The sequence below is a fragment of the Oreochromis niloticus genome, linkage group LG22 (assembly GCF_001858045.2).
Source record: "Oreochromis niloticus isolate F11D_XX linkage group LG22, O_niloticus_UMD_NMBU, whole genome shotgun sequence".
NCBI lineage: Eukaryota > Metazoa > Chordata > Actinopteri > Cichliformes > Cichlidae > Oreochromis > Oreochromis niloticus.
Genome location: NC_031985.2, coordinates 4,270,886 through 4,290,332, shown reverse-complemented (window position 1 = coordinate 4,290,332; position 19,447 = coordinate 4,270,886). Strand labels below are relative to the sequence as shown.

The 19,447-nt window shown below is 39.8% G+C and overlaps 5 gene segments (V, D, J or C); 1 reads left to right on the top strand and 4 right to left on the bottom strand.

Annotated features, from left to right (window-relative positions):
• LOC100695241 (Ig kappa chain V-III region CBPC 101-like) overlaps nucleotides 1-14,677 on the bottom strand; it is a 201,447-nt gene extending 186,770 nt beyond the window's left edge. The window contains 1 exon segment of the V gene segment in view: nucleotides 14,516-14,677. Coding sequence covers nucleotides 14,516-14,567 — 52 coding nt within the window.
• Nucleotides 1-19,447, top strand: part of LOC100698964 (Ig kappa-b4 chain C region-like) — a 51,391-nt gene that overhangs the window by 1,564 nt on the left and 30,380 nt on the right.
• LOC109196603 (Ig kappa chain V region 2717-like) lies at nucleotides 3,652-4,180 on the bottom strand. The segment is given in 2 exon segments: nucleotides 3,652-4,017; nucleotides 4,125-4,180. Coding segments are annotated over 2 exon segments (375 nt in total).
• Nucleotides 8,042-8,558, bottom strand: LOC112843400 (Ig kappa chain V region 2717-like). The segment is given in 2 exon segments: nucleotides 8,042-8,392; nucleotides 8,500-8,558. Coding segments are annotated over 2 exon segments (375 nt in total).
• On the bottom strand, nucleotides 16,561-17,350 carry LOC109196607 (immunoglobulin kappa variable 2D-29-like). The segment is given in 2 exon segments: nucleotides 16,561-16,973; nucleotides 17,179-17,350. Coding segments are annotated over 2 exon segments (360 nt in total).

The window sequence follows — 19,447 nt, the reverse complement described above, 5'->3', positions numbered from 1 at the left end:
CTTTTATGTTTATAGACAGGACAGTAGACTGCAGACCCCTAGAGAGAGAGATAATTTTTTCTCTTATTTTTTTTTTTTTTTTTTTTTTGGTGCCAGGGGGCTTCTTTGTCATTACTCTTTCATCTTTCTGGATTTACTTTAGTTCACTGGGGTTTGTGGGAATTCCTTTATGCACAGTTCTTTTAAGGTCCCACCACAGCATCTCACTTTGTTTGGACTCTTGTAGCACTTCAGTTGTTCTTTTCTTTTTCAGCCCTTCTGTTGTAGATTCCCTGCTGTTCTTTGAGTTATTGTCCTGTTGCATGACCCAATTGCCCCCCCCCCAAAAAAAGAAAATGAAATTTTTGTTTAATTAAGCATTGTTTATATAACAAGTGATAGTGATATACAATCAACAAAATATTAGGAATATGTTGATGGCTTTAAATTTCTCTGCATTTGCTGATTCAGATCAATTTTTTCACAATGTTGTATCACTGTGTGAGTAGGCAGCTGTTACACTACTGACAGTAATAAACTTGTGTATCTTCAGCTTGAACTCCACTGATAGTCAAAGTGAAGCCAGTGTGATCTGCTAAAACTCAAAACTCCAGACTGAGGATACATTGTATCACAGATGTTTAGCAGTGTGCCAGGGGTGTGGTCTCGTTCCTGCTGCAGTGATGGGGTGGTGCAGTGTTTGACATGGAGAACAGATGGAAGAAGGTCAGTGCTGCTTGTTTCAGAGTTTCTCCATCATAGCAGAACATCATTGTGGTGAACCTGGCTGCATGCTGAAGCAAAGTTTTCACAGAGAGTCACACCCTGAACAAGGAGCCCCAGGGTGGCCAACAGTAGAGTCAAGGTTCTCATCTCTGATCCTATCCTTAAGTTTAACAAAACTAAATAGAAAAAGGTTATTTGTCTGTTTTGCTCTTTTAAAGATGACTCTTTCTTTAGTTAATCGATTTTGTGAGCCAAAGATTTTCCAGCTGTTGAATATTAAAAAGCTTTCTCATGCTGTCAGTTTCATATCAATAAATATAAAAAAGCCAAGATTTTACTGAAGAATGCAGAGGACGATGCAGATCCTTTTCATAAATGAAGACTTAAACGACATCTGTTATATTTGTTCTGAGTGATCACTACTGTCATTAAACTTTTCAATCTTGAGTTGAGTGAGCTTTTCCAAGATGACAGGAGGAACTATGTGTCACTGCTGAGCAGCCGGTGTGTTTGTGGAGTGGACCCAAGTGCAAACACAGAAGAAGAGAGAAGTTTAAACAAAAGGCGAGCCCTTTATTTGGCTGAAAACCCCCATTGGAATAAAAACAAGGCAAAGCATACAGGGGGAGTAAACTAAAACTACAAACTAAACTGGGAAAAGCTAGACTATGTCAACTATGACAAAGTGATATGAATATGATTCTGAGTAGGAGCGTGCAAGAAACTATGATGAGAAAACATGAACATGAACATGGCCTGAACAGAATGATGAAATACGTACTTTTAACCTGACGTGATGTGGGGGACGGAAAACAGACCTAATACCCACAGGAGGTGATCAGGGAAAGTGGAAACACTTGGGAAAACAGCTGACTGGAATACACATAATGATGCCACAGGGAAAGTAAAACAAAACACAATGAACATGGAAATACTAGACTCTTCAAAGTAAAACAGGAAACATGGAGAGACATAGACATGATAACATATGATAGACTAACACAGAAAACAGGAAAAGACTCACAAACACAGAGACTTAGGTGGTAACACAACTAGGCTAAACTTCAATTAAACCCTAACTAAGAATAACACCACAAGAACTTTACATATTTTAATATAACCTAAGAAATCAAAAATACTAAATAAACTCAAAACACTGGGTCACAGACTCAGCCCCTGACACTAGGGATCAGTTAATGCTTTAATGAGGATGGAAATTATGTGAAATTATGTTTTTACAATCATTAGAGCTTAATCTAAATGTCAAGGAGATTTTGGGCTGATGTGTTAGACAGAGCTCTCCATCTGCATGATTTGGGACAAAGGGCTTCATCCCTCCAGTACAGCTCAAATTCTTTGAGAATCAGTGCCAAGGAGCACTGAAGAAGTTCCTTTCAGTGGCAACTAGACACTAGAATTTTTCTAAAATGTATATATATTCCAGTTTATTTTAGGCAAATATGTCTTTATGTATTTTCTTTTTAGTATTTATGGATTTATCCACAGCTTTTTATTTAGTTTCTAGTTTGAACATATTTCAGCTCAAACTGTGTGATGATTCTCTCTGTGCTGATATGCATGAGAGGTTTCTTAGAGGGAAGTGAAACAATGTGTGAGTTAATGACTGGTGGCGCATAAAAAACACCTGACAGAAACTTCTTAACGGAGAAAATCAAATTGTGGTTCTTGTCTTCTAAGCTGATTGGTGTTTCCTAGGTGATACCCGCCCCACCCTGACGGTTCTGCCACCCTCCAGTGAGGAGCTGAAACAGGGGAAGGCCACGCTCACGTGTCTGGCCAACAAGGGCTTCCCCTCAGACTGGAGTCTGTCCTGGAAGGTGGATGGCAGTGGCAGCATCAGCTGGGAGGAGAGCAGGAGCCCCGTGGTGAGCTGAGTCAAATCAGGGCTAACCAGACAGCAAAACCAGACACATTAACATGAGACACAGACTTTCAAAGTAAAACAGGAAACATAACACAGAGACACAGACTTGACAAGGGGATACAGCTGACAGATGAGGCACAGCAACTAGGGAACACAGAGACAGAAACCAGAAGACTAGAAATGATAAATAATGGCAAAATCAAAGTTCATTAATAATGTAAAACTCAAAACTCTCGCAAAACAGTCTGCATTGGTCTCATTTTATCAGAAGCTTAATATTTGGTGTTATTTTCTATAAACCAGAGATATAGTAGTCATACATTTTTTTAAATGGTTTATACCAAAATTCACTGAACATTATTGTAGTGTCTTTACCTAAAATATAAAAATCTTAAAGTAACTGTTGTTCTGATTTGATGTGATAAAATTGAACATAAAAATATTTAAAATCCAATAACTGCAAATTGATTAATTGAAGCTATTATTAAATGATGAAATAGTTTATGTCTCTGAGCAGCTGCTCATTCAGATTTTCTTCTTCTCAGTTTCTTCCTCTCCAGCTGAGGGAGGTTTTTGTACAGTGTTGTTTCACTGTGTGAGTGGGTAGTTGTGATGCTGCTCACAGTGATAAACTCCTGCATCTTCAACCTGAACTCCACTGATGGTCAGAGTGAAGTCAGCTCCAGACTGACAGGAGGTAGCATCATGAATCAGCAGTTTAGGAGCTTCCCCAGATTTCTTTTATATACTGCATGTTCATGTTGGTATAGGAGTAGTATAGTATAGTTGTATAGTTGTATACTATAGTTGGTCAGTCATGTTTTGTCTTGCTGTCTTCGGAATTTCCATTAGAAAGACTGTCTTTAATTTTGTCGAGATTCATTCATTCATGGAAATTGTAACAGGGTTTAAAATATTGAAATCATTTGATGGTTGCTTTAAAGAACATGGAGAATATGGTAAAGTGTGTGTGTGTGTGTGTGTGTGTGTGTGTGTGTGTGTGTCCTCAGTGAACTGTATCAGTCTCTGCAGTATCTTCCAGCTGCAGCAGTCAGTTCAGTTTCTGTTCAGTCTTACTGAGGGAGGTTTTTGTACGACTGTTTTTCACTGTGTGAACACAGCTTGACTGTTCAGCCAGTGATAACTCTGACAGTAATAAACTGCTGCATCTTCAGCCTGGACTCCACTGATGGTCAGAGTGAAGTCAGAGTTTGATCCACTGCCTGTAAAACGAGCTGGAATCCCTGATACTCGACTGCTAGCAACATAAATGAGCAGTTTAGGAACTCCTCCATCTTTCTGTTGGTACCAGTGTAAGTAGTTGTTGCCATAAACATTCTGACTGGTCCTACACTTGATGCTCACAGTTCTTCCCACAGCAGAGCTCACTGCTCCAGGCTGAGTCACTGTGATCTGTCCTCTGGACTCTGAGGATACAGAGACAAAAACATAAAGCAGCTTCATGGTTTTGTGGGCTTCATTTCAGAGGGACAGATGTTGATAGAGGAGAGGAGTTTGATTCTCTGGACTTTACCTGTGAAGCAGCAGCAGAGGAGAGTCCAGATGAGGACGCAGATCAAAGTCATGTTTTTGATGAGGAGGATTTCTGTGGCTTCTGTTGTGATGAAGGACAGCTGTCAGTCATCCAGTGTTCAACTCTCAGGACTATAAACTCTCCCAGAGCACTGGAGCATGGTGCTGCTGATGCAAAGTGCCTCTCTATGGAAATGATCTGGCTGATGACAACAGAGACTTGGATCAATCTGATGTGTCTAAAAAGAGTTTTCACAGCATATTTGCCATGTGACTCACATGAACCCTTCATGATTTAAAGACAGATGAGAAATTAAGTCAAAATTTGCCCGTGCAGTGAGGAGATGTGAAGGCTGTTCTCCTGCAGGGGTATTTTGCTGAAATGATTCAAGACCACTTGTCATTGTCCTGGGTCATTCGACCAAGCAGTTTGTGTTTCCTGTGTTTTTGTCATTTTTGTATTATGTTAAGTCTACTTGTTTATGTAAAGGATCATTCTTTAATGCCTGGATTGTTCTGTTTAGATTTGGTTATTAGATTTCCCCTTGTGTCGTTGCCCTCTGTGTCTCCCTCTGTGTGTCTGTGTTTATATTGTGGTGTGAGTTCTTGTGCCTTGTTTCTCCTCCTTGTGTTTCATTCCGTCATGTTTATCTATGTTTCCCAGCCCGTCGTGTCTGCTCTCTCCCTCGTGTCCTCTCACTCCCTTACGTCTGCCTCTTCTCCACTCCCGCATCATGTTTCCTGTTTTATTGTGAAGGTCTTGTGTTTCCATGTTCGTTCTGTCTCGTTATGGTTATTCGTGTTAGCTGGGTTCCTCGTGTGTTCTTGCTTCCTTGTTATCCCTCTGTGTATTTAGGTCAGCGTCTCCCTCAGTCCTGTGTTGCGTCCTCCCTCATGGCTGTGTTTCCCTGTGTGCCTCTTTGTGTTTGTAGTTTATAATTTCCCCAGTCTAATTTTGTTTTGTATTTCCATTCAGCAAATAAAGCTGGTTTTTGATTTTACGTCCTGTTTCCTGCATTTGAGTCTTTTCCTGCCTGCAAAGCTGTTTTATGACACCACTTATTCTTTGACATAAATCATATAAAGTGTCCTTCAAGTCCTTCAGACTTTAAGACAGTTGAACATCTGTGGGTGAATTTGGATCGATGTGTTAGAGTTAAAAAAGTCCAAATTTGGTAAATATAGCTTGAGAGAAACAACAACACATGGCATATTAGACTATGTCATTATTTATTCACCAAAGACTAATGAACTCACGACTCTTCAGTTTAATTTGAAACACAGCATGGAATAATTTACTTGATAGAAATGTGAAATATTCGACCCATAACAGAGACACCATTTTATTTTTCCACGGGTGCTCCACTGTGTGCGACTCGGGCAGCTTACCAGTTCTTGTTGTTTGTGAGTTTTACTGAGTTTTTCTTGTGGATGAGTGTTGTGTTATGTCAGGCGGTTTACTGATAATGAGGTTATTTGTGGTCTTTTATCTCCTTTTGCTTTTGAACACACTGTCTTGGATTTTTATAAATTCAAGTCACGACTGACATGTAACATGTTCAAGTGGCTTTATTGTCATTTCAGCCATATACAGTGGTGCAGTACACAGTGAAATGAGACAGCGTTCCTCCAAGACCCTTGTGCTACATATAACAGTAAATCAACATAGGACTATAATAAAGTGCAAGTATACAAGAACTAGAAAAAACAGAACAGAGTGATACAGACACAAGTCAGTGCAACAGAAAAGTGCAACAATACTTTTCAACAAATTATACAATTATGAGATAAATGCATAATTATGCATTTATGATGTAATTATGATTTCACACTAAAATCTTTTTGAGCATTTTGTTTCAATGAAACTCAAATTTTTTAAACGTTTTTAGGATTTTATCTTCAAAAACAGTTCATAGATGGCACATTTTTGTTTCCATGTTTTAACCTTTTGCCAAAGTATCTGCAAATAATTTGTCATCGATTTTATTTCGTCTTTGATGAAGATTTAAAATTATTATACTGCCATATGGTTACCATTTAACTATACTCTAAAAGCATGCTGACCAAGTTGGGCTCAGTTTATGAGATTTAATTTGTCATTAAGTTATTTTTGTTGTTCCCAAATACACCAAAAATAAGTTTGGCTTTCTTTCCATTTTTATATACGAAATTGTTTAATTTTTGAGTTTTGATAAAATTCTGAAAATTTATTTTTCTGATTATTTTAATTCTAATTATAAAACTAAGAAATAATTCAAAGATAACACACACGAGTACATCAGAAGTCAAAGAAATGCTTTAATATTTTTATCTTTGGTACTGAAACTCGTCTGTTGCCATGGTTCAGCAGTGAAGCCTGTCTGTTACCATGGTTACCAAGCTCAGAGAGGGAAGTGAAACAACTGGAGAGCAGTTTCACCCAAACTCCCAGTTTCTCTAACAGCTTTCTCTCTCTCTCTCTCTCTGCAGTGGGTCGAGTCCCCCCCTCCCTGACCGTGCTGGCGCCCTCTAGTGAGGAGCTGCAGCAGGGGAAGGCTACAGTCATGTGTGTGGCCAACAAGGGCTTCCCCTCAGACTGGAGGCTGTCCTGGAAGGTGGATGGAAGAAGCAGCAGTGGAGAGGAGAGCAGGAGCCCCGGGGCGCTGCAGAATGACGGCCACTACAGCTGGAGCAGCACCCTGAGACTCCCTGCAGACCAGTGGGAGAAGGTGGGCTCTGTGACCTGTGAGGCCACCCAGGGCTCCCACACTCCACTCTCAGAGACTCTGATGACAGACCAGTGTTCCCAGTCCTGAGCTGACTCACTGGGACGCTGATACTGGCTTTAGTCTGCAGCTTCTCTCAGTCTGCTCCCTCTGTGTCTGTATTGCTTTGATAGTTTTCATGTTTTCATGCTTGTGGCACTGTTGATGGTTTTAATACTTCAAATAAAAACTGAGGTCTTCAAATAGTGGTTTTCATGTGTTTCCATTCAGCTGCTCCTCTGTCTGATAATCATCCTTCAGGTTCAGCAGTGATGCTTCCATACACTGAAAATCTCATTTGTACTGTATCACTACACATCAGATCATAAACTTAAAAAAACAATAATATAATCACCACCAGCTGCTTTCTGCTATAAATAGTTTCCAAGTTGTTTGTAGATGCATAATCTTCCATCATGTTGGATTTTGTGATGATATTTGCTGTTGGGTGAAGCAGAGGCAGCAAAAGATGGTGACAGATTATTGTAACCTGCATGTGACCCATGATGAGACCCGTCCTGGTTTTCTTCAAAGTCAGAATTGATAAAATAACCCAAAGAAAAACTAAACTTTCTTTATCAACATAGGAGACACTAAAAAAATGTCTCTTTCAGAACATCAGTGCAGTTTAAAAAGTGTAAATGTCAGAATAATTTATGTCACAAAGGTCAAGTTAGGTTAATGTTAAAGACTTGATGAACTAAATTTTCAGATCAAATCATGTGAAATATTTTTGTGACCAAGAATGTAGCTGTAGCTGAGCAATCTACATACATACATATATCAGTACTGCAGTTTACTAAAATATTCTCATTTAATAACGACTTCCCAGTTTGAATATTTACAGGAGAGTTTCTTCATCACAGATCTGACTCACAGTATCAATTATTTGTGTATCACATGTTCTTCTGTACTGGTTAGTCAGGATGGACACAAGTCTGATGTTTTGAGTCAAACCCATATTAACATTTAGGGTTGGACATTAGTTATAAAATTTAAATTTGTATCAGAAAAGAAATTGTGCAATCATTAATCTAGTAAGAGTCTGAGGTCTCTCTCTCTCTCTCTGTGTGTGTGTGTGTGTGTGTGTGTGTGTGTGTGTCTTCAGTGAACTGTATCAGTCTCTGCAGTATCTTCCAGCTGCAGCACTCAGTTCAGTTTCTGTTCAGTCTTACTGAGGGAGGTTTTTGTACGACTGTTTTTCACTGTGTGAACACAAGCTGACTGTTGATAACATGAGCACTCTGACAGTAATAAACTGCTGCATCTTCAGCCTGGACTCCACTGATGGTCAGAGTGAAGTCAGAGTTTGATCCACTGCCTGTAAAACGAGCTGGAATCCCTGATTGTCGATTGCTAGCAACATAAATGAGTAGTTTTGGAACTCCTCCATCTTTCTGTTGGTACCAGTGTAAGTAGTTGTTGTTATAAACATTCTGACTGGTCCTACACTTGATGTTCACAGATCCTCCCACAGCAGAGCTCACTGCTCCAGGCTGAGTCACTGTGATCTGTCCTCTGGACTCTGAGGATACAGAGACAAAAACATAAAGCAGCTTCATGGTTTTGTGGGCTTCATTTCAGAGGGACAGATGTTGATAGAGGAGAGGAGTTTGATTCTCTGGACTTTACCTGTGAAGCAGCAGCAGAGGAGAGTCCAGATGAGGACGCAGATCAAAGTCATGTTTTTGATGAGGAGGATTTCTGTGGCTTCTGTTGTGATGAAGGACAGCTGTCAGTCATCCAGTGTTCAACTCTCAGGACTATAAACTCTCCCAGAGCACTGGAGCATGGTGCTGCTGATGCAAAGTGCCTCTCTATGGAAATCATCAGACTGCATTGACTTGTGAGCAGTTGGCCTCTCAAAGGAAAGGGTCACTGAAAATTTGTCATAGTTTCTCTAAGATGTGATCCTCATCGTCTTATTACACGTATGTGTCCTGATTGGTTGGTCTCTTTTAGATTTTTTCCAAATGTATTAGACAGAGCTCTCTGTCATGTTAAATGAAGGAATATATTTGGGAAAAATAATCTTCATCTCTTAATTCCTTTTATATCATGGAGGCTCTCTCACATCAGCTGTTTTGTCTTCATTTATGTCAAAGTGATAAAAATAATTTGTAAACAAAATTGAAGTTCATCTTTATTTAAATCAATTTAAAATTCCCACCACATTAGTTGTTCTTTGCGTACATTCATTTGCATTATGTAAATACATATAAATATAGTAACTCTCTCATCTTTTTTGTCAGTTATTTTTTGTCAGATTTACTCTGATCAAGATTGAAATACACATGAAATATATTTTACAGTAGTGAGTAGACATGGAACTCGTTTCCTCTAACGTCTTCCACATTAGTTTATGATCCAGACTTTAAATGATTTCAGAGAAAAATGTGTTTCCACATCTGTCATGCTGTATAGTCTTGTATCCATTCAGGGAGAGGAAGGAAGAAATCATCATGTAAAATACTTACTAAGACTAGGGCAAAGATAGGGCAACTCTGTCCTGATTTCGCTCACAGTTTTCTTTGTCTGAAAGTTTATATAGTAACATCTGTGTACATCTGTAAGTTTAGTTTTCTGAAGCTCTTTATATTTCTTTAGAAAGATTTAAATGATGTTGGCTTAAAATTTACAACTAAAAGTGTATATTTGATGTGGAAGATATATTGAAATGCAGTAAGCAGACAGGCCTTTGACTCCTCACAACAAGATGTGATGAGGTTATTAAGTTCAAAGTTTCCTTTAAAGTGTCAATAGTCTTTGCTCAGTCATATAAAATGACAGATTTTGTGTTTAAGCCAAATCCTGAGTCAAGGATTCTGAACAGTTTCTGGACTCAGAGATCTCCTCAGTAGTAAAAGTATACTTACAGCTTAGAAACTATCAGCAACTAAGATCTGTGACAATAAGAATGAATCTGTCATCAATTAAGGTGCTTTCATTTTGTTTTTGCATTATTCAAATCTATGTACATTAAAAATGATACATCCTGATCATATTTTGACACATGTACTTCATTCCCAATGGAACTTTGTGTGCAGCTGTTGATCAGTCCCTCTTCTGCTAAGTGAGAAACTCCAGACTGACGGTTTGAATTTAAATAAATCGGGAGTTTAGAAGCTTCTTCAGACTTCTGAAGATACCAGTCTACCTCATTACTTACATATGAACTGGCCTCCAAATCTGAGGCCAAGGTTCTCAGCCGTAAAAGGGTGGAGTGCCCACTGCGGGTCGGGGACGAGTTCCTGCCCCAAGTGGAGGAGTTCAAGTATCTCGAGGTCTTGTTCGCGAGTGATGGGAGAAGGGAGCAGGAGATCGACAGACGGATTGGTGCTGCGGCTGCAGTGATGCAGACGCTGCACCGGGTCGTCGTGGTGAAGAGGGAGCTGAGTGTAAAAGCAAAGCTCTCAATTTACCGGTCGATCTACGTCCCTACCCTCACCTATGGTCACGAGCTGTGGGTAGTGACCGAAAGAACGAGATCGCGGATACAAGTGGCGGAAATGAGCTTCCTCCAAAGGGTGACTGGCCTCTCCCTTAGAGATAGGGTGAGAAGTTCAGCCATTCGGGAGGGGCTCAGAGTAGAGCCGCTGCTCCTCCACATCGAAAGGAGCCAGTTGAGGTGGTTCGGGCATCTGACAAGGATGCCTCCTGGGCGCCTCCTGGGTGAGGTTTTCCGGGCATGTCCCACCAGGAGGAGGCCCCGGGGCAGACCCAGGACACGCTGGAGAGATTATATCTCTCGGTTGGCCTGGGAACGCCTTGGTGTTCCCCCGGACAAGGAGGAGGAGGTGGCTGGCGAGAGGGAGGTCTGGGCTTCTCTGCTTAGGCTGCTGCCCCCACGACCCGGCCACGGATAAAGCGGAAGAAGATGGATTGATGGAACTGGCTTTACATCTGATAGAGACAGTCTGTCCTCGAACAACAGGCTGAGCTTTAGGAGTCTGAGTCATGAGGGCTGGACCCCCTTTTGCCTTCTGAGCTGCCTGAATGCTTTGTAGCATATATTCGACAAGTCAGAGATTTTGCCCCTTATTGACATAATAGCATCATATCATTGCTGCAGATTTGACAGCTGGACACCTCTTTCAACCACATCCCAAAAATGCTGTCTTGAACTGAGATCTGGTGACTGTGGAGGCTGTGTTTTTGTTTTTGTTCTTACAATTTTTCTCACTCCATGTGAATTATAACCTCAGTTTCCTGTTCTTCGGTGACAGGCCCTGCAGTGCAGTCTTCTACTGCTGTAGCCCATCTGCTTCAAGGTCACATGTTGTGCTTGCAGAGATGCTCTTCTGCGTCTTGTTTGTAATGAGTGGTTGATTGAGTTACTGTTGCCTTCCTATAAACTCAAAACTTTCAGACCATTCTCCTCTGGCCTTCGACATCAATGAGGTATTTTCACCCAGAAAACTACAGCTCACTGAATATTTTCTCTTTTTCAGACCGTTCCCCATCAACCCTATAAATGGCGGTGTAAAAAAAAAAAAATCCCAGCAGATCAGCCTGTCTGGCATCAACAATCATGACACTTTTAATTATCTTTCTTAATGATGTTTGGGTTAATCTTCAGCAGGCTGTGTCCAACATGTCTACATGTGTAAATGCTATGAGTTGCTGAAATGTGATTGGCTGATATTTGGATTAACAGGCAGTTTAACAGGTGTACTTAATAACCTAATAAACACATGCAGTATGACTTTACTGGACTATACAGTAGTTGGTGCTGTGGTCTCAGATTGTATACATTTTCTTTTCCTGACACATATAGTTTAATGAGTATTATTTTGCTTTTCTCCATTTCACCAGTTTTGTAAGGTTAAAAAAAACAACAAAAAAACCCCAAAACCATCAGATTTGATTTTTGTTTCTGAAAACAGTTTTAAACTTTTCATTAGCTGTCACAGTCCGGGTGAGCTGCTGGTAAATTTCCACTAAGTCCATGTTCTCCTGTGTCTGCCCCTGGGCAGAGCCGTCATCTGCTCACATGGAGCCAATCTGGAGCAACCTACTCAGGATATTTAAGACCAGCGTTGCCGTCTCTTCACTGCTAGTTCGTTAACTTACCCACGGTGGTAACAGGCTACCATGCTTCATGCTCCTTGCCCAAGTCTATGCACTCGGCCATACTCACTGCAGTTTCATGCTCCGTCTCCTGGGAAGGATTTCAATATCACACCTGTCTGCCCTCTTGCCACTGCTTCGCACAGTATCACTTGGAGCTCAGGTCAGCCCATCTTAACTCTATTCAACTCACGCTACGTTTTCTTGTCATGAATCCCACACCAAGTATAACTCTGTGTTTTTGTGCCAAATAAAGATTTGTGTAAAGCAAACTCAACTGTCTCCACATGTGGTCCAGGACTTGAGTCCAGTTTCGTACAGGCCTTTGGCCCCTTGTGACATTAGGCCTAGATTTTTTGCAATACTCTTTCCAAAGTAGGTAAGGTTTTGAGAAAAATAACAAAACAAAAAAAACCTGTTTTGATGTCTTAAAACGATGGTGAAAGTGTTTTAATAAGTGTCTTTTGCATAGATGAGTCTGTGTTGTGAAAATTGCCTTACATATTTTGAGAACTGCATTAAGAGTGGTGAGAATGACGTTCCTGATGTAAGACGTTCAGCAAAGCAACTGAGAAAAGCTGTGATGGGAAACATTTACTGAAGTTCATTTAACTGTTCATGAATAAATGTAAGTGAAGTCGTTTGAAAACGTGTGTGTGTGTGTGTGTGTGTGTGTGTGTGAAACATGTCAAAAGCAAACCAAAGCAACACATGGTGATAAAACCCGAATTGAATCGTAATGTTTACCAGTTAGAAGCCTTCACAGTTAAAACAGCACGGAGCACAGTCTTCTCTACCTGGAAGGAATTTTCAAAACTTCCTAAAACACCATTATTTGCAGACAGAATTCCAAAATAGAAATAAAAACTCAATTAAAAAAAAAATACCCCCGTATGTGTAGGCAGGGTCTTAACAATGGACATGTTCCTTCGGAAATTAAAAAAAAAAAATCATAGAAAAAAATACTGATACACTTTCCTGAACTTAATATTTTTGTCAAATTCAAAACAGTGTTGGGGAGTAACAGAATACATGTACTGCCGTTACATATTTAAAATACAAAATATGAGTAACTGTATTCCGTTACAGTTACCGTTTAAAAGGTGGCATTCAGAATACAGTTACTTTGTTGAAATAAAGGGTTTACATGGCGGTATTTTCCTGTTTCATATGTTAGGCTGTGCCCTCTCTATTTTTGGTCATTCCAGGCGGGTGGAAACTCAAACAAAACACACATCAAGAAGCTCTAATTTCTGTGTCTCAATCTCACGGCCCATTTCACCTCTACTTGCGGCCCGCATAATGACGTAAAGAAATATTTATAAAAATTATTCACGAAAATAATTTACTATGAAGGCAACAGGCAGAGTGTTACAGGCATAGCCCTAAAGAATGTAGCCTCATGGGCAGTGTAGTCTGTGCTGCAGGGAGAATGGACTGCCATACCCATTATGTGTCTGTGAGCGAGGGAGGGAGAAAAAGGAGAGTGGAACAGTATGAGTAAAATCAAACATAAAAACTCTTCAAATCAGCTGTGTTAATGGAAAAATCTGTAAATGTCAATATGTACTGATAAATTCAAATGTAGTAATATATAATACAGAGCATGTATCCACCTAAAACGCTTCAGAGACACGTTACCTGAAGTTTTTGCTTTAAAGATGATTACATGGTAACCATAAATATTTGTGTTTCTGTAGAACTTAAAGCAGGATGAATTAGTCATTAGTGTTTTGGGTTTGAGAAAATTGATTCGAGCTTTCATAATCCAAAGATAAAATATTTAATTGATTGCTTTCAATCGTTGCTCGTATCGATATTCTCTGTTTTACAGATAATTAATTGTAGCAATAAAATTCTATTTATAGGATAAATAACTTCTTGCTTAAAAATAAAAATAATAAAAACATTCACAAAATGATGATATTAACATTTATAACATGTATTTATAAAAAAAAATAAATAAAACTATTTTATACAGATAAAATAATGTGTGTTTCTGAGCAGTTGTCAGTTCAGATGATCTTTTTTCTCAGTTCCTCTCCAGCTCTGTGAGAGGTTTTTGTACAGCATTGTATCACTGTGTGAACGGCCAGCTGTTACACTGCTGACAGTAATAAACTCCTGCATCTTCAGCCTGAACTCTGCTGATAGTCAGAGTGTAGTCAGTCCCAGATCCACTTCCACTAAAACGTTCAGAAACTCCAGACTGACGGCTGGTAGCAGAATAAATTAAGAGTTTAGGAGATTCTCCATCCTTTTGAAGGTACCAGTTGAGGCAGCCGCTGACACTTGAACTGGCTTTACATCTGACAGAGACAGTCTGTCCAAGAACAACAGACTGAGATCCAGGAGTCTGAGTCAGAACTTTTTCTCCTGATGAACCTGAAAACATGAAAAAGTGGAGAAAAATTATTGAGATGATCAACATCCAAACATTAGAGGATCATTTCTCTAACATGGAGAACAGATTGAAGAAGGTCAGTGCTGCTTGTTTCAGAGTTTCTCCATCATAGCAGAACATCATTGTGGTGAACCTGGCTGTATGCTGAAGCAAAGTTTTCACAGAGAGTCTCACCCTGAACAAGGAGCCCCAGGGTGGCCAGCAGTAGAGTCGGTGACATCATCATTGTGCTGCTGGTGTGTGAGTGGCTCTGAAAGGCCTGGACAGCCACTGATCAACACTGGCCTCTTAACAGCTGTGAGCAGAGAGGCAGGACACATATGCAAACACACAGAGTCAGTCATCTTCCCTCATTGTGTCATCCTGTGTCATGTGACACGTTCATCCTTTAGTTAGTGCAGTGCTTTTTTGTTTTACTTTGTATTTTTATTTATTCAATTTGCATTTACTAATTAAAGATATGAGCCACGCTCATGTGTGTGGCCAACAAGGGCTTCCCCTCAGACTGGAGTCTGTCCTGGAAGACGAGCGACAGCAGTGGCAGCAGCAGCATCAGAGGGGAGGAGAGCAGGACTCCTGGAGTGCTGCAGAATGACGGCCTCTACAGCTGGAGCAGCACCCTGATGCTCACTGCAGACCAGTGGGGGAAGGTGGGCTCTGTGACCTGTGAGGCCACCCAGGGCTCCCAGACTCTGGTCTCAGAGATACTGAGGAGAGACCAGTGTTCCCAGTCCTGATGTCAGTCACTGAGTCTTTGATGATGTTTTTCTTCTGTCTCTTTGTTTCTTTTTGTTTGCAGATTTTAAAAAAAAACATAAAATAGTCATATTTCCATCTCATAATGACAACAATCATAGCAACAATCTCCTCTAGTTTCATTCTTTTGTGTCTGTTGTAAAACTGATATTTCAACCTTTTAAAACAATAAAAATGTAACGAGAAAACATGTTCTTTGACTCTGAGTTTAATAACTGCACATTAAAAAATAAAGGTTTTATAATATTTATTTAACCAGACCAAAATAAAAATGTAAACAGACACATCGAGTATAATGTGCAGTGAAAATGGTTAAATATATTTTAAATCCATATACTAAATATTTTCTATAAGATGTTGAGGTCATGTCAACCATAGATTATCTGTGTGCTCTTCATAATTTCTAGTCTCAAAGCTGTTTTATGATCTACATTTTAATCTGACCTAAAACTCAATAAGTAAAATTAAAGAGCAGGGTGTCATCTATATGTTTAAACAGAGATCATTTAAATGACATTTAAATGCAGATTTACTGAAGTTTGGTTAATGAACTATTTGGCAGTGAAACTCTGATGAAGCAACAAAGCAGGAGTCTGGAAGCTGGTGGTGGCAGAGATGAAGCAGGTGGAGACTTAGTTGAGGATCTCTAATTGTCCAGGATGAGGTGGAGATAAGGAGTCTGAGATTTAAAGCACACAAAACAGAGGCTGAGTAACTCACAGAAGGCGGCGAGACAATAACTGGACTCAAATAATGACGACAGAATTGAGCTCGACAGTGGACATGATGTTAAGAACAGACTAACAGAACAAACACAGGAATGCAGGCAGATGAGACTACAGGTCTGCTTTAATCAACTTAGAAGTTAATCTCTTCTCGTGTTCACAGCAAAATGAGAGAGACTCACTTCACTAAACTTCTTAAAGCAAGAGAAAGACCACAGTCTGTCAGGAGGATGATCACATCTTATTTTTATTGTTTTCCGATTTAGGTAGGACTTTATATTAATGTCACACTTTTAAGCATTAGTAAAATATTATTTTAAAGAGAAACGTTTTAGTTCTTTGTTCTGTCTACATTAATACTTTGGAAATTGACCAAACTGACTAAATAACTTTAGGTTTTTGCAAAAGTAACAGTGATTCGTTTGTGTTGGAAATATCCAATATCCTCTGTAGTAGGTCGAGCCTCTCTCTGGACAGACTGTGTTTTGTTTTTAATGTAGAAACTAAACATGAGTCAGACTGATGGACTACAGAGAACAATAGTCATCTAAAACTAATGTTCACATGTTAGAAATCTGAAGCCAGTGTTGTGTCCGTATTCTGTGACTCATTAAACATTTATGTTTTTATTCGGGGACACCATTTCATGTTTTTTTGTTTTGTTTTTTTTCATGTTGTTAACAACTTTTCAATAAATTTATAAACGTTAAACTGTGAGTGTACACAAATGAAATTTCACAGTAAATATTAAAGTAATCGTTCCTCCCAGTCTTTTAGTTTGTTCTGCAGCTGTTGCTTCAGATCAGTTCCTCCTCAGCTGAGAGGTTTTTGTACGACAGTTTTTCACTGTGTGAATGGGAAGCTGTAACTCTGATGACAGTAATAAACTCCTGCATCTTCAGCCTGAACTCCACTGATGGTCAAAGTGAAATCAGTCCCAGATCCACTTCCACTGAAACGATCAGAAACTCCAGACTGACGGCTTGTTGCATAATAAACGAGCAGTTTAGGAGCTTCTGAGGGTTTCTGAAGATACCAGAGGAGGTAGTTACTCATACTTGAACTGGCTTTACTTCTGACAGAGACAGTCTGTCCTGGAACAGCAGACTGAACTTTAGGAGTCTGAGTCAGGATGATTTCTGCTGATGAACCTGAAACATTAAAAGAGGATAAAAGTTATTGAGACAAATCGAGCTCAGAGAAAGATGATCAAACATTCGAGGATCATTTCTTTAACATGGAGAACAGATGGATGAAGGTCAGTGCTGCTGGTTTCAGAGTTTCTCCATCATAGCAGAACATCATTGTGGTGAACCTGGCTGCATGCTGAAACAAAGTTTTCACAGAGAGTCTGACCCTGAACACGGAGCCCCAGGGTGGCCAGCAGTAGAGTCAGTGACATCATCATTGTGCTGCTGGTGTGTGAGTGGCTCTGAAAGGCCTGGACAGCCACTGATCAACACTGGCCTCTTAACAGCTGTGAGCAGAGAGGCAGGACACATATGCAAACACACAGAGTCAGTCAGCTGCAGCTGTTTCCTTCTCAGTACTGAAGGTATTTCCACTTTACATTATTACATATTGAGGACATTGAATGTTCTGACAGTTAATTGTAGATTATAAAAAAAATGCTTTGCAGTTTTCTACTCTGGTCTTTTCACAAGTCATTACTAACAACAATACGTTTTTCCAGTTTGACATAGGTGTTTACAATGTGGAGATTTGAATAGAGAAACATACAACATGAACTGATACTGAGATCAAAATAGATGATAAACTCCAACCATCAGTCTTGGACATTTGCAAAAGCTGTAAACATGGAAGCCATGTGAGTTTCTCACAAGACAAAAACCTTTGTGAGCTCAGATTTCCTCAGGTTTTTATTGTGATGACTGTAACTCAGCACATGGAGTTTGTAGTATTTCTCAGCGATAGATGTGTCTCCACCTGTGAGTAAGATCAGGTGTTATGAATGAAAACTCCACCTCAGCTCTTAGTAGTGAGATCCAGAAATCAGAATCAGATCGTTCCATCTGTAATCTCAGTTTGATAAAAGTAAAGTCTTTAACTGACTTTTGAGCAGAATCAGATCCAAAGAAGCTGTAGAAGTTTCATGAAGATTATTGTTTTTGATTCAAGTCTTCACATTTGAAAGATACAGTTGTTAATGATATTTTCCAGTGTGAACCTGAGGTCAAAGTTCACTAAGCATTTTCTCATTCTCTGTCTGGCGGCTCCTTTCAAGTTTTGGCAAATCAGATAAAGGGTGAGAAAGTAACAGACTGTGAACAGCAGTCAGTGCAGTTTCTGTTCAGTCTGTTCTGTTTTTCACAATTTGAACACCCACTGACTGTTAGGATAGTGAAAACTGACAGTAATAAACTGCTGCACCTTCAGCCTGGACTCCACTGATGGTCAGAGTGAAGTCAGAGTTTGATCCACTGCCTGTAAAACAAGCTGGAATCCCTGATTCTAGAGTGTCAGCATGGTTAATGAGACGTTTAGGAACTCCTCCATCTTTTTGTTGGTGTCAGAACTGGTCATGGTATGCTCTTTGATTAACTCTAATGGGTTATAGAGGCAGAGGATATTTAGCCTTTTAATGATTTGATTTAAATGTCAAGAAATAGAAGAAAACAAAATCCAATCCCACCTGGATTGTGACACTTTTACTGGTGGGGTGAATTAAATAATACTATTCACAATTAAACCTGGACATATCGGAAAAAGCAATTTAAAAAAAACCCGTTTGGAATCTATGTGAAGTACTGATGGAGACTTCTTATCTTTACCTGTTTCCGAGTAATACAGACTTGATTATTTGATGCATGAGAGGTTTCTTAAAGGGAAGTGAAACAACGTGAAAGCGAGTGACTGTCGGAGCAGATAAAAATATTTAAAAAACACCTGACAGAAACTTCTGGAGTCCCAGTGTGCTGCAGAAAGACAGTTCATTGAATTCAATGCAAATCAGTGGATGAAGGTGGGCTCTGTGAGGTCACCCAGTGCTCCTTCACACTGAGGAGAGACCAGTGTTCCCAGTTCCCAGTTGAAGTACTGCTTTACACTCCTGCTTTCAGTCTACAGTCTCTAACAATGTCACGCTCCAGATTCATCCATAATCCATCTTTGTATAGATGGCTACTTTAAGACTTTGAAATAATAAATATCTTTCATATATGCAAAACGTTTGACTTTATGTACAGTAGTAAGAGTGGTTAAATTATTAGTTCTAAAGGAAAAATTCACTCAGTTATCACAGGTCATTTTTTTATGTTTTAAGGACTGTTTACAAAGTTCTCACATCCACGGCTGGGACTTCCGGTGGTGCGTAACACCGCTTGGCCGCATAGAGAGTGACCTCCGGCACCAACCGTGTGTTTCCCTGGACTCGAGAGCTGTATTAGGGCTACATTGCCATTTTTCGACACAAGAATGAGTGGGGATAAATCTAAAAAGGGAGGATACGGGCTACGAAACATTCTTGACTGTGAAATGGAGAAGGATGCCGCGGCTAGTGAGACAAGCCTCGCATCGGGACAAGATGGCGACCAAGGTTGGCTTCGGGATGCTGTGAGTAGCGTACTGGTGGCCGAAATGGCTACATTGTGAACCGAATTGAAAA